The 13,928-nt window shown below is 39.0% G+C and overlaps 1 protein-coding gene across 2 annotated transcripts in view; it reads left to right on the top strand.

Moving 5' to 3' along the window:
* rad17 (RAD17 checkpoint clamp loader component) overlaps nt 1–13,928 on the top strand; it is a 139,931-nt gene that overhangs the window by 120,132 nt on the left and 5,871 nt on the right. For both annotated transcript variants that reach the window (XM_051930084.1, XM_051930083.1), the window contains exons 15-16: nt 3,888–4,008; nt 10,376–10,433. In XM_051930084.1, the coding sequence (XP_051786044.1) occupies nt 3,888–4,008; nt 10,376–10,433 (179 nt within the window). The remainder of the gene's footprint in view (nt 1–3,887; nt 4,009–10,375; nt 10,434–13,928) is intronic.

Genomic DNA, 13,928 nt, shown 5'->3' on the forward strand with positions numbered 1-13,928 from the left:
CAGCTTTATTTTTCATTTAAGCCTAACCAAATTAATACTTTGGTCACTTTGGCTGATTGTCTATTTCAGGTTAACGACTGGCTCAGTAGTAATTACCTGCAGTTGAATTCAGGAAAAACTGAGGTACTAATTGTTGCTCCTCCTGTTCTTCATTCTGAGATCAGTTTAAAATTATCTTCAGTCTCTCCTGTTAAGTCAAGTCTACGTAACCTTGGGGTTATTTTTGGCCAGTCCCTGACACTTAATGAATATGTAAGGTCAGTCAGCCGCTCATGTTTCTTTCATTTAAGAAATCTCTCAAAACTAAGAAATGTTTCAAAATCAGAATTGGGGATGCTTGTTCGTTCTGTTATTTCCTTACGGCTTGATTACTGTAATGCTCTCTTTACAGGTTTGAGCAAGTACTCTCTCATGCCTTCAGGTAGTTCAAAATGCAGCTGCCTGGCTCCTAACTCGTGCTAGCTGTAGTGATCATATCACCCCCATTTTGCACACACTGCACTGGCTCCCAGTGTTGGTACTTACTTTCAGAGCTTTGCATGGAGAAGCTCCTGAATACCTAACCAGCCTGCTCCAACGCCATACAGCTTGCCGGACTCAAAGATCTGGGCAACAGGACATCTTGTTGTCCCATGCACTCGGCTAAAAACCCGTGGGGGTCGTGCCTTTCAGTCCATGGCACCAAGACTATGGAATAGCCTGCCTTGTGGTCTGTGTGGAGTTGAGTCTGTTGATTCTTTTAAAAAACATCTAAAAACATTTCTTTTTAAACAAGGTTTTAATCCGTGCTCAATAGTTCATTTGTTTATTTATTGTTTTTATTGGTTTTGTTTGTTTTGTTTTAACTGTTGTATTTGTATTGTATTTGCTGTTCAGCGCTCTGTGACCTTTTGTCTGTGAAGGGCGCTATATAAATAAACTACTACTACTACTACTACAGTAAAAATATTTAGGCCAACTGAGTTGAAAAGTGACAGAATATTGCTTCAGTCTGTATCGCTCCAGATAAGTAATGTTTGTTTTTTTTTTTTTTTTGTTTTTGTTTTTGTTTTTTTTGTATTTAGACTCAGATCGTTACCAATCCATCCACTCCTGTAACTCATTGGAAAAATTGATTAAGGGTACTATTGCTGAAACATTTGCTCTAAAATAGTTACAGCTATATATCATCTGCATAAAGTGAAAACGAATGTTACAATTTGTAGAAATGAAGGCATGTAACTTGAAAATATTAAAGGCCTGAGTACTTATTCCTGTGGCACACCATATTTTAATTTCTGGATATACAGTGATCCCTCGCTATATCGCGCTTCGCCTTTCGCGGCTTCACTGTATCGCGGATTTTATATGTAAGCATATTTAAATATATATCGCGGATTTTTTGCTGGTTCGCGGATTTCTGAGGACAATGGGTCTTTTAATTTCTGGTACATGCTTCCTCAGTTGGTTTGCCCAGTTGATTTCATACAAGGGACGCTATTGGCAGATGGCTGAGAAGCTACCCAGCTTACTTTTCTCTCTCTCTCTCTCTCTCTCTCGCGCTGACTTTTTCTGATCCTGACGTAGGGGGATTGAGCAGGGGGGCTGTTCGCACGTCTAAAAATGCTGAAAGATTATCTTCACATTGGCTACCTTCTGTGCAGCTGCTTCGTGAAGTGACATGCTGCACGGTGCTTCGCATACTTAAAAGCACGAAGGGCACGTATTGATTTTTTTATCTGTCTCTCTCTCTCTCTCTCTCTCTCTGCTCCTGACGGAGGGGGTGTGAGCTGCCGCCTTCAACAGCTTTGTGCCGCGGTGCTTCGCATACTTAAAAATCAAACAGCCCTATTGATTTGTTTGCTCCTTTGAAGAGGAAGATATGTTTGCATTCTTTTAATTGTGAGACTGAACTGTCATCTCTGTCTTGTCATGGAGCACAGTTTAAACTTTTGAAAAAGAGACAAATGTTTGTTTGCAGTGTTTGAATAACATTCCTGTCTCTCTACAACCTCCTGTGTTTCTGCGCAAATCTGTGACCCAAGCATGACAATATAAAAATAACCATATAAACATATGGTTTCTACTTCGCGGATTTTCTTATTTCGCGGGTGGCTCTGGAATGCAACCCCCGCGATGGAGGAGGGATTACTGTAATGGAATACTGTCTATACATACTGAAATTGATTTGATAAATATAAATTAAACCAACCAAGCATAGTGCCTGTGAGCCCAACATAATTTTCCAGCCTACGTAATGGAATAGAGGGGCCAGTGGTGTCAGAGGGTGCTCTTAAATTTAACATCATAATTTACTGTGGAATTTTCTTCATCCAAGGATATTACAATGTTAACAACACAGGTTTGTCCAAATATTTTATATAGAAAATGTACATTTGAAAAAAGATATGCAATTGCTAAGTATATGTGCATGTAGCGTGGTGTTTTTTTCTCTCCCCATTAACAGTCTGATAACTGACATTTGCATTAGGTACTATGCCTGTCAGTAATAAACAATTGATAATGTTAAGAATAGATTCTGCCAGAACACTTGTTGAGCCTTTTCATCAGTTCTGTTGGGACTGGGTCTAAGGTATAAGTAATAGGTATCATTATAGAAAATGAAGTTATGACTTCCGTTCTGTTGTCAGGGTACAATCAGATTAACATTAATAAAATTGTTATGTCTGCCTTGCAGACTAGATTTGGAGTAACCGGGAGAAGGACATAAAATATATCGAATAGGACATATTAAATATTCTTGTACTCCGCTAGTAGCACTACAATCCATCCATCCATCTTCTTCCGCTTACCTGAGATTGGGTCACGTGGGCAGCAGCTTGAGCAGAGATGCCCAGACTTCGCTCTCCTCGGCCACTTCTTCTAGCTCTTCCGGGGGAATTCCGAGGTGTTCCCAGGCCAGCCAAAAGACACAGTCCCTCCAGCATGTCCTGGGTCTTCCCCGGGGCCTCCTCCCCGTCAGACATGCTCAGAACACCTCACCAGGGAGGCGTCCAGGAGGCATCCTGATCAGATGCCTGAGCCACCTCATCTGACTCCTCTCGATGCGGAGGAGCAGCAGCTCTACTCTGAGCCCCTCCTGGATGACTGAGCTTCTCACCCTATCTTTAAGGGAAAGCCCAGACACCCTGCAGAGGAAACTCATTTCAGCCACTTGTATTCACGATCTCATTCTTTCGGTCACTACCCATAGCTCATGACCATAGGTGAGGGTAGGAGCGTAGATCGACTGGTAAATTGAGAGCTTTGCCTTACGGCACCGCTCGTTTTTCACCACGACAGACTGATGCAGAGCCTGCATCACTGCGGACGCCTCACCAATCTGCCTGTCGATCTCTCACTCCATTCTTCCCTCACTCGTGAACAAGACCCCGAGATACTTGAACTCATCCACTTGGGGCAGGATCTCGCTCCCAACCCTGAGAGGGCACTCCACCCTTTTCTGGCTGAGGACCAGATCAAATGTGAAATAGTGTTTTGTTGATGAATGATTGAGTAAGTAAATGAATGAGTCAGTCAACTTTTCACTAAATAGGTATAAATTGGTATCTTAATACTACTGTCCATTTCTTTTAGTTAAGTTATAAGTTATAAACCTGACCTTTCCTAAACTCCCTTTCACCTCATTCCCTATTCTAAACAATCCTCAACTAACATAGTCATTTGCCTCCCTAATACACAGTTCTTCTCTGGTTCAGATGTAACACTAGTATAAAAGCAAAAGAAGATCCAATGTCCCAAAACGGAGCAATGTCTCCCCAGAAGCCATTTGTGTGTCCAAATTTCGCAGGGATCAAAAATGGATATTTATAGTTAATACCTTTTAAAGAGAGCTATTACTAATTTTTCATTATAATCATAGTATATATTTTATTCTTTTGTTTCAGTATCGTGAAAACGGTCTTGCTGCAAAATCTCTCTTTGTCAATTTCTGTTTATCACCGACGTGTCTTCAGACTCAACTTTTACCTTATCTGGCCTTATTGACCAACCCAATGAGAAATCAAGGTAAGCAGAAAATTAATTTCTCAACCAATAGTAATTGTAATTTTCTTTTTGTATTGTGTTTTTAAGACTTTTTTTAATGGGAAAATGTATACTGTACTTAATTTTTGTAGATATTCTTGATAGTTGATACATCAAAACCATTTTTATTCTTCTTCAGTACTCTTAAATCCATGCATTTTCAAAAGGAGCTTTTTACAGGAAACAGAATGACGTGAGCTTGTACAAACTTATAAGGACAAAGTCAAAGTGGCATTTAAAATCCTGGTGTTCATGATGGCAAGTTTGGTCAGTAAATGTGTTATAAACAGGCTAGAAGGTATTCTGTATAATTCCAAATGGGATACTCTTTTAACACTAGAATTACCAGAGTCTACGAAAAAACTCGTAGATCCGGCCCACCTTAAAACCGTTCTCACCTCTCTTTTGTCTTCTAAATGTGCCGATTAAGAGGAGCAGCCGGCTATTCCATCCCCCACCATCGCAGAACGTTCACTAAGTTTTCTCAGCTCATGGCTTGTTTGATTATCTGGGAGTGACTGAACTGCTGGAGTTTTAGAATGAAAATAATAGATCGCTATTTGGAATACATGCATTTCATGCGTGTTCCGTTTCTACAGTAATCTGTGTAAACACATTGCTAAAACAGAAACTTTTTCATATTTTAGTAATAAATGTTACAAAATGTGGGCATAAACTATAGAATCTGTGAAGCCTGAAGTCCAAACATCAAATAAACATTTTCACAAAAGGTTCAAGGATGCTACAACAGCTTCCGTGGCTTAACGCTACGGTTTGCTGACTTGGGGCACAACAGCCCTGTCGTGCTACAGAGACGTGAGTTCGATTCCCAGCTTTGAAAAAAGTGTTTTTTTTTTTTTTTTTTCCTCAAACGGACATTGAATTTATAAATTGGTATGCACTGTAAATCGTTATCTTTAAAATGTCAATCGCGGTTATTTCTGTTGATTAATTCATGCTTTTTTACTTAGAGTCAGAACAGGAGCTTTTTCTGCTTATTCAGCTTCTGATCTGACTCAAACAGTGCCAGTATAACTTCACACCCGATCTGACGCTGTTCGTTTTCAAATAATATTGCATTACTTCTTCGATGTTTTCTGATTGGTACTATTCGCGTCATAAAATGATTTCTTCAAAACGTCACATATATTTGTCTCTTTCTTTTTTTAAAATGTGCGTTGTAGCACGCAGCAACTGGCCACCTGCATGTTCTCGCGCACACTGAATAAGACAGCGCTATATGCAATCATCAGATTCAAATGTTAACAGTTATATAGCACAGAATGGAAATCAGCAGTTCTTAGCATTCCACCACGCAAGCTGTCATATCAACCGCCTACTGTAACTTGCTTTCTTTTTTCTTCGGTTATAGTCTTGAATAAAAGTACACCTGTTTTGTTTTAAGTTACTGGCTTATTTTAACACATGGCCCCAAAAACCTTTTGTTGATTGAAGCTTGCCAGCTAGGTAGCCTTCCAGCTAGGTGGCCTTCTTGTCTTGCAGGGAATCACTTGCTAAACTTGTTTTAAGCACTTCCCCTAGCTCTGCCATAAAATTCTTAAGTCAGTCCTAAAGACTGGGGGGTGGGTTCTTTAAACGTCACAGAATTACTGTTTTCATGAATAAAGCACTAATATTACATTTGCTTTCTCTGACTTACAAATAAAGACATACAAAATATTTATATACATATATATAAAATTTCAAACCACAACAACCTTGTAATGTAGGGCTTTAACTAAATGCATGTTTGTTTTTTGCTAATGTAGTCTTTTTTTCATTTATGTATATAAAACTAGCACCATATTTTTATGAGCAATCTGAATTTCCTGATCCATAAGATGTTCAAGGAATGGGCGCAGAATGGGTGATCCTACATGATTGTTTAAAGAATACAGTCAGTCCCCAGGTTACATACGAGATAGGGACTGTAGGTTTGTTCTTAAGTTGAATTTGTAAGTCGAAACAGGTACATTATTTTAATAAATGCTATTGTTGACTGACTTTAACCAAGTGCTCTGCCAATGAATGATGGAGCTGCATCTCTCTCTGACCATTTTGTTATTTCTACTTTATTTTCCATGGTGATGGTTTTTCTCTTCTTTACTGTATCACCAGCACGTACATCAGATTTGTGTTTCACAGACATTGTTGAAGGGTGAAGACAAAAGGTTAAGATGAGCTCATCTGGACTGCACTGTACACGCTATCACATCAGGAAGGCACGCCTCGACAGCACGTCTGGTGTACTGACGAAAGACAGCTTCCTGCTATGTACGTAACAGTACAAGCAGGCTAACTATTGAGAATGAATGGGTGCTGCGAGGGGCGGTTCACCACCCGCCCACCACACAGTAGTCTCCACTTGCATACAGTATGCTGCCTGCAGCGTCCGCTCACCGAGAACGAACAGGGTGTGGCCAAAGGCAGGTAGTGAGTCACCCACCACTGCCCCCATTCAACAGGCAGCCACCCGAGGCATACTACAATGCTGCCCCCGCCGCCCCATTCACCCTTAATGGCCCCTGTTAAGTCACAACCGGGTCACCACTTGCAGCATCACCAGCCGCCCACCAAGAACGAACTGGGCAGCCGTTCGAGGGACAAAGTAAGGCTGTGTGGTGGGCGGGCAGTGAAACGCCCCATCAAGCCTCTGTCCTGCACACGAGCGGTGACTATGGACCCCGGGTCACCGCTTGCCGCACACCCAGCCACCCACTGAGAATGAATGGGGTGCGGCCCCCACCGCCCCATTCATCAACCAGACCCACCTGAGGGACACTGTACTGCACAAGCAGCGAAATCGCCTCCCACCTCCAGCTTCCGTCCAGCCACCGCTTGCAGCGTCCCCAGGCCGAAGATGACGGAGCGGCAGTTACTGAGGAGCCTGCGTTGTGGCCCCCAGACAGATGGAGCAGCTGTGGCCCCGTTCGTATGTCGGATGTCTGTAACTTGGGGTCTACCTGTACTTATTATTTTGTGCATAGAAAGTAACTGCAAACATTTGTATTCAAGTCATCAGTACCAATTTTTAAATGTGAGTTTCAGTTTTGTTGCCATATCTTCAATTAGATAACATTTTTCATTTTAATGTCTCAACTAGTAAGAGATAACAATATTGATTAATAAAGTATCTATCTATCTATTGTCTTTTGCAGTAATAATAAAGGTCAAATGCATTTAATTTTTGAGGTGTGCAATTGAATCTTTTTGAATTCTTTATTGTAGAATATTCATATAATTGTTGTCATGACCTACATAATGTCTCAAATACAACAGTGAACATTCTAATCGTTATTTTATTATGCTAGTGGTTTAAAAGCATTGAGTAGAATAGTAGAAATAGTAATGTCTTCAGAAAATATGAAGTTAGTATACTGTAGGTCTGTGTCAGCAAGCACATGCATATGAAAAGGGAAAAAGTCTTTTTACCAGTCTGAAAAGGAAAGGTTAAAGACAATGTTTCAGCTGTACAGCTTTCATCAGGTGTCGTATAAATTATAATTGTATAATATATATGTCTGGTCAAGTTGGGGAGCATCTAGTCATACAGCACGTTGCCACACCCGTCACACAATGAAACACCTTGGGATTCTGGTTGACAACCCCCCACCCCCAGGGCAGACACATGGTACAGGCCCACCACCTGGAAATTAACATCTGTCTGCTGCAGCCAGATGTCACATAGGCATCCCCTTCGCCCAGTCCACCTGCTTGGGTCCTTAACAATAACCGACACTCCCTCACATTGCAGGTAATGTGCCTCATTCGGGACTTCATGAGCAACCACTCGTTCCACACAAAGTCAAAACAGCGATACTCGATTCTCCAAAGAGACGCAGTACTGAAAGAGTCCAGTCTTCATTTCCGGTTACTGGATAGCGTCCGTGTCTCACAACCATATAGCAAAGTAGGAAGCACCAAGACACTAAAGCCTTGGACCTTTGTCCTTTTGCAAAAATATTGGGAGCACCACAATCCCCTTTCCCATGACCTCATGACACCTCATGTTCTCCCAGTCCATCTACTGACTTCATAGGAAGAGTCGCCAGAGACATGAATGTCACTGTTGAAGTAAGTAAACCTCTCAACAAGGTTGACTCTCTCTCAACAGACAGACACACTTCTGGTGGATGTGCCCAACAGGTCATTAAAGACCTAAATCTTGGTTTTGATCCAGGACACTCGCAAACCTAGACACTCAGACTCTTCAGAACCCTGATCAGAACCTTCACTGACTCCTGCAATGATCACAGCATTGTGATCATATACATGTATGATATAATTTCACAATACTGAATATTGTCATTATGAAATGAGGCCTTGTATTGTGTGGCTGAAATTGAACACAAATATCAACAAAATTTCTTTTATCAAAAACCTGAAAGCACTTTAGCAGAAACATTATTCACACTCTTTTATAATAATGTGAATCGGAAAGTTGTCAGTACACAATTGTGCATGAATGTAGCCTGGACTACAGGTTACATGTTACACACACACTTACACTTAATTTAGTGAGTCTCAAACAAGTACAGCATATCACAGCATTGTTTCATAAATGTACCAGGGCATCCACAAGCTATATAAATTATATAATATAAATCAAATTCTATAGGACATGCAAAGCCTAAACTTTTTATGATATATTCAGACACTACTGGGTGTAGCAAGTTGTAGTTCCTACAGCTCTCACAAGCCGAAGCTGCTGGTGTGAGAATGAGTGCTTAAGGTATTGGTACATTCAAAATAGGGGCAATGTACAGTAACAAGGAATTATGCAGCAGTGGATCTTGCATTGCTTCCTTCAGTAGACTTATAGTATTGTGGAGAGGGAAAGAAGCCTTGCTCTTCTGGTCGAATTTTATGTCTGTGCTTGCTATGTTTATATAACCCAGTGAGTATTTCAGCTGGGGAGGAAATTGTCATAGTGAAGAGGTCTGTACGTCATACAGGGTGTTTGATATTCTAATTTTCCCTAAAGAAAATTAAACATAAGTTCTTAACAGATCCAATCAGAGCCTTTAGTTAACAGGTCAGTAAGAAGATCAAACAGGACATAAAAAGGCATCCTTTGTTGGAGCAATGTTTGTTGTTAACTCAGAAAACAAAAATATTTAAATTCAGATATTGTTGCACTAAAATAAGTTTATACTGTAGGTTTATAGTGTCATTATTGTCACATGTACAGTGTTCAGAAAAATTCTTTGTAATGCAAATGTTTTTGTAAATATGTAAGATTATTTTCATGATAAAGAGAGTCAACATGTCTTAACATCTTATTTATTTGGCAGTTTGTTTTTTGTTTTCACACCTGCTCCTAGCGAGTTTAGCAACAGTACTGAATTTTCTTTTGTATTGAATGTGTTACTCTAGATTAATGAATGCCTGTTTTTTGAGAAATGCCTTAGAGATGTTTTTTTTTTTTTCTAGCATTATTCATGTCTGCTTCTAACGTGTTCTGATATTTCTGTTGATGGGGTGTTGATGGAAAAGAGCAGACCAAACATTGTGCTGCTTTTTGTATAGTGTATGGCATGGGTGGGAAAAGTCAGTCCTGGAGGGCCGCAGTGGTTGCAGGTTTTTGTTCCAGCCCGGTTGCTTAATTAAACACCAATCCTTGTAAATTATTTAATTTCATGGCTTGCTAGTGCTTTAACTCTGCCATGTCAAGTCATTCTCATATCCTAGCTTTTTTTTTTCCTTTCTAAGGATATCATCCAAATGATTTGAAGTCTAAAACAGACAAGTTATTCTCAGTGCTTCACTTTTTTCTCATCACTTTCCTTCCAAGTATTTAATTAAACCCAATAGTGCATGATGAGGTGTAAATGGAGAAATGCTGTTTTCTTTTGTCATTTGCATCATATTGCTAATAAGGAGCAATTAAAAACCAAGACTACAGCTGTTTAAGACTAAAATAAGCAATAAGTGTTCAAAATCTTAACAAGTGAGACAACTAAAGTGAAGCAGAAGTGTTACTTGAGCAATAAGTGCTTCTTATAAAGCAATTGGGTTGGAACAAAAACCTGCAGCCACGGCCCTCCAGGACTGGTGTATGGCAGCCCAGTTTCATCTGAGTGACTAGTATACTTCAGTTAGCTTTTGGACAGTAAATACTTTAACAATATATTCATTATTGATAAGAAGAAGTACTTATTGTTTGTGTGTTATTAGTTTTAACAGATTTTGTTTGACATTTATTATGACTTAGCTGAGGATCAGACCACATTTTTATGAGCAATTCATACAGAAAATTAAGTCATTCCAAACGATCCATAAACTTTCTTTCGAGAGTGTTTATGCTTTAGCTATGCTGTTACAATGTTTCCTTTTTTTTTTTTTTTAGCTCAGATTTCATTTATACAGGATATTGGAATACTTCCTCTGAAAAAATATCCTGTGAGGTATGTTTGAATTTTCTATTATCAAGTCAACAAGGTGTTGAAATTTTAAATGTTTATTTTATGGGGAACAGAAGTTTTTCCTTAGTGTATGGGTAATTAATACATGAGGTTATAAAACTAAGACTCTGACAGTGGCTTAAAATATTTGACTAATTTCTAAATATTTAAAGCATTTATAACTATTTTTAAGCTTTTGTTATAAGACAGTAAAGGCTAGTGTTGCATCTATAAATATAAACTGTATTCTGTTGTCATTAATGGTATTTGCCAGTTAATCTGAGTTTCATTTCCATATATACATTTTTGCTGTTTGTAAGATTCAGTACATGTATTACTGCTCATTAATTTGTTGGATTTTCTTTGGAGTTTAATTTCTTCTTACCAAAAATTAATCCTTGCTAAATCATGCAGTATTATTTGTAGGTGTTCTTTTAATAGCTCTTGCTTATTCTCACTCCTCATTTTTATTTTATTGCTTTATTATTCAGGTATACTTGCATTATTTCACAGATGTCTTCACAACTTTATCTAGGGATGTACTGTTGAATCTTGCAGGTTTGTTTTTTAGCTGTTGACCCCATTCAGGTGTTTGTTGCTTTTGTGTACCTATAGTATATACAGAGACAGGTTTCAGCATGTGTTTAGCAGTACAATGTACGTAGTGCAGTTGCAGAACATTAATAACATCTGAATAACATTGGAAATCAAAGCATTTACATACAAATCACATAAAAGGCATTTACCAAATTTACAGTAGGTCTAATTCAGATGAATCAGTACAGATTCAATTAAAAAAATAAGTCCCTTGAATACTTGCGTGTAATGTTATACAGTATGTCCTCTGTGTTGACACTGAGAGAATTCTTCAAGAGGTGCAACTCCACTTAAAGGATCATCTTCCATCCCTTTTTCTAAGCCGTAGAGGAACACCCGTTTAAAAAAAATCATTCATCAAAGTTTTTTAATTTTCATCAGGACTTCACCAAAATTAATGAAGTGCCTTACACTGTAAATGTATGTGTTGGGTGTCAGTTCTAGAAGTATTTGAAAATAACAATTTTAAATTTTATAAAAACACACAACGATTTTCAGTCCCCCTTTAACCCTAGAATCCCGGATGCCTATGAAAATATTTGTAATGCTGGGCCACCTTAAATTCCCTTGCAACTCTTCATTAGTGCCTTTGTTTTGCAAATGTGTCGATCAGCACTGGCAGCAGGCAGCCTGTTCACCCATCCCCTATAGGCAGCTAAAGTCTGTCACAAAATTCTCAGACCTGAAGTCACTTTATCTGGGTGTTAGGTGTCTGGAATTGTATAGGGTAAATAATATATCGTTATTTGGAATACTTCTGTTTCATGTGTGTTCCATGTCTACAGCGATCTGTGTAAATGTAGGATGACAAAAAATGTGAGGCAAGAAATATTGAACACATAACTAAAACAGAAACTTTTTTCATATTATGGTAATGACAAAATGTTGACGTGAAGTGTATAATGTGTGAAGACTGAAGTCCAAATATCAAACATTTTCACAAAAGATGTAACAAAACAAGGGACATTCAAAAAGTTTCTGCACCTTTTCTTTTTACTCTTATTTTTTTTAATAATTTCAAAAACAAATTACATCACTTTTCTTCATAGTCACCTTCCTTTGCGATGCAATTTTCCCAGCGTCGTCCCAAATTTTTAATGGCCAATTACTACTCCTCCCATCTTCACCATTTCCAACAAACGTATGGAAAGTTTTTGTTCGTCCCTCGTGTGTGTGTGTGTGTGTGTGTGTGTGTGTGTGTGTGTGTGTGTGTGTGTATATATATATATATATATATATATATATATATATATATATAATATATATATATATAAAATGATATGATTTTGCTCTTTCTGAAAGAAAAGAACATTTTTTTAATAGAATTTATGCAGGATTATTCTTAATAGTGAATCCCAACAATACCAGCTGACAGTTCACTTTGTATGAGCAAAGCTGTCACTTCACTCAGTAAATAGTGGAGGTTGAAAAGAGGGCTTGGCAAGTATTTATACAGTCATGGCCAAAATTATCGGCACCCCTGGAATTTTCCCAGAAAATGCACCATTTCTCCCAGAAAATTATTGCAATTACAAATGTTTTTGTATATACATGTTTATTTCCTTTATGTGCATTGGAACAACACAAAAAAACAGAGAAAAAAAGCCAAATCTGACATCATGTCACACAGAACTCCAAAAATGGACTGGACAAAATTATTGGCACCCTTTCAAAATTGTGGGTAAATCGTTTTATTTCAAGCATATGATGCTCGTTTGAACTCACCTGTGGCAAGAAACAGGTGCTGGCAATATAGCAATCACACCTGAAGCCAGTTAAAATGGAGAAAAGTTGACTCAACCTTTCTGTTGTGTGTCTGAGTGTGCCACACTAAGCATGGGGAACAGAAAGAAGAGCAGAGAATTGTCTGAGGACTTGAGAACAAAAATTGTGGAAAAATATCAACAATCTCAAGGCTACAAGTCCATCTCCAAAGATCTTCATGTTCCTTTGTCCACTGTGCGCAACATAATCAAGAAGTTCACAACACATGGCACTGTAGCTAATCTCCCTGGACGTGGACAGAAGAGAAAAATTGATAAAACGAAGGATAGTCCTAATGGTGGATAAACAGCCCCAATCAACTTCAAAACATATTCAAGCTGTTCTGCAGACTCAGGGTGCAACAGTGTCAGCTCGAACTATCCATCAACATCTGAACAAAATGAAACACTATGGCAGGAGAGCAAGGAGGACCCCACTGCTGACACAGAAACATAAAGCCAGACTGGAGTTTGCCAAAATGTACTTGAGGAAGCCAAAATCCTTCTGGGCGAACGTCTTGTGGACAGATGAGACCAAGGTAGAGCTTTTTGGTAAAGCTCATCATTCTACTGTTTACAGAAAACAGAATGAGGCCTACGAAGAAAAGAACACAGTACCTACAGTCAAACATGGTGGATTCTGAGATGTTTTGAGGATGTTTAGCTGCCTCTGGCACTGGATGCCTTGACTGTGTGCAAGGCATCATGAAATCTGAAGACTACCAAAAGATATTGGGGTGCAATGTAGGGCCCAGTGTCAGAAAGCTGGGTCTGCGTCAGAGGTCATGGGTGTTCCAGCAGGACAATGACCCCAAACATACCTCTAAAAGCACCCAGAAATGGTTGAACACAAAGCGCTGGAGAGTTCTGAAGTGGCCAGCAATGAGTCCGGATCTAAATCCGATTGAACACTTATGGAGAGATCTCAGAATTGCTGTTGGGAGAAGGCGCCCTTCAAATCTGAGAGACCTTGAGCAGTTTGCAAAAGAAGAGTTGAGAGGTGTAACAAGCTTGTTGATGGTTATAGTAAGCGCTTGATTTCAGTTACTTTTTCCAAAGCGTGTGCAACCAAATATTAAGTTGAGGGTGCCAATAATTTTGTCCAGCCCGGTTTTTGAGTTTTGTGCGAAATGTCAGA

This window comes from Erpetoichthys calabaricus, chromosome 7 (genome assembly GCF_900747795.2).
Source record: "Erpetoichthys calabaricus chromosome 7, fErpCal1.3, whole genome shotgun sequence".
In the NCBI taxonomy this organism is placed as follows: Eukaryota; Metazoa; Chordata; class Cladistia; order Polypteriformes; family Polypteridae; genus Erpetoichthys; species Erpetoichthys calabaricus.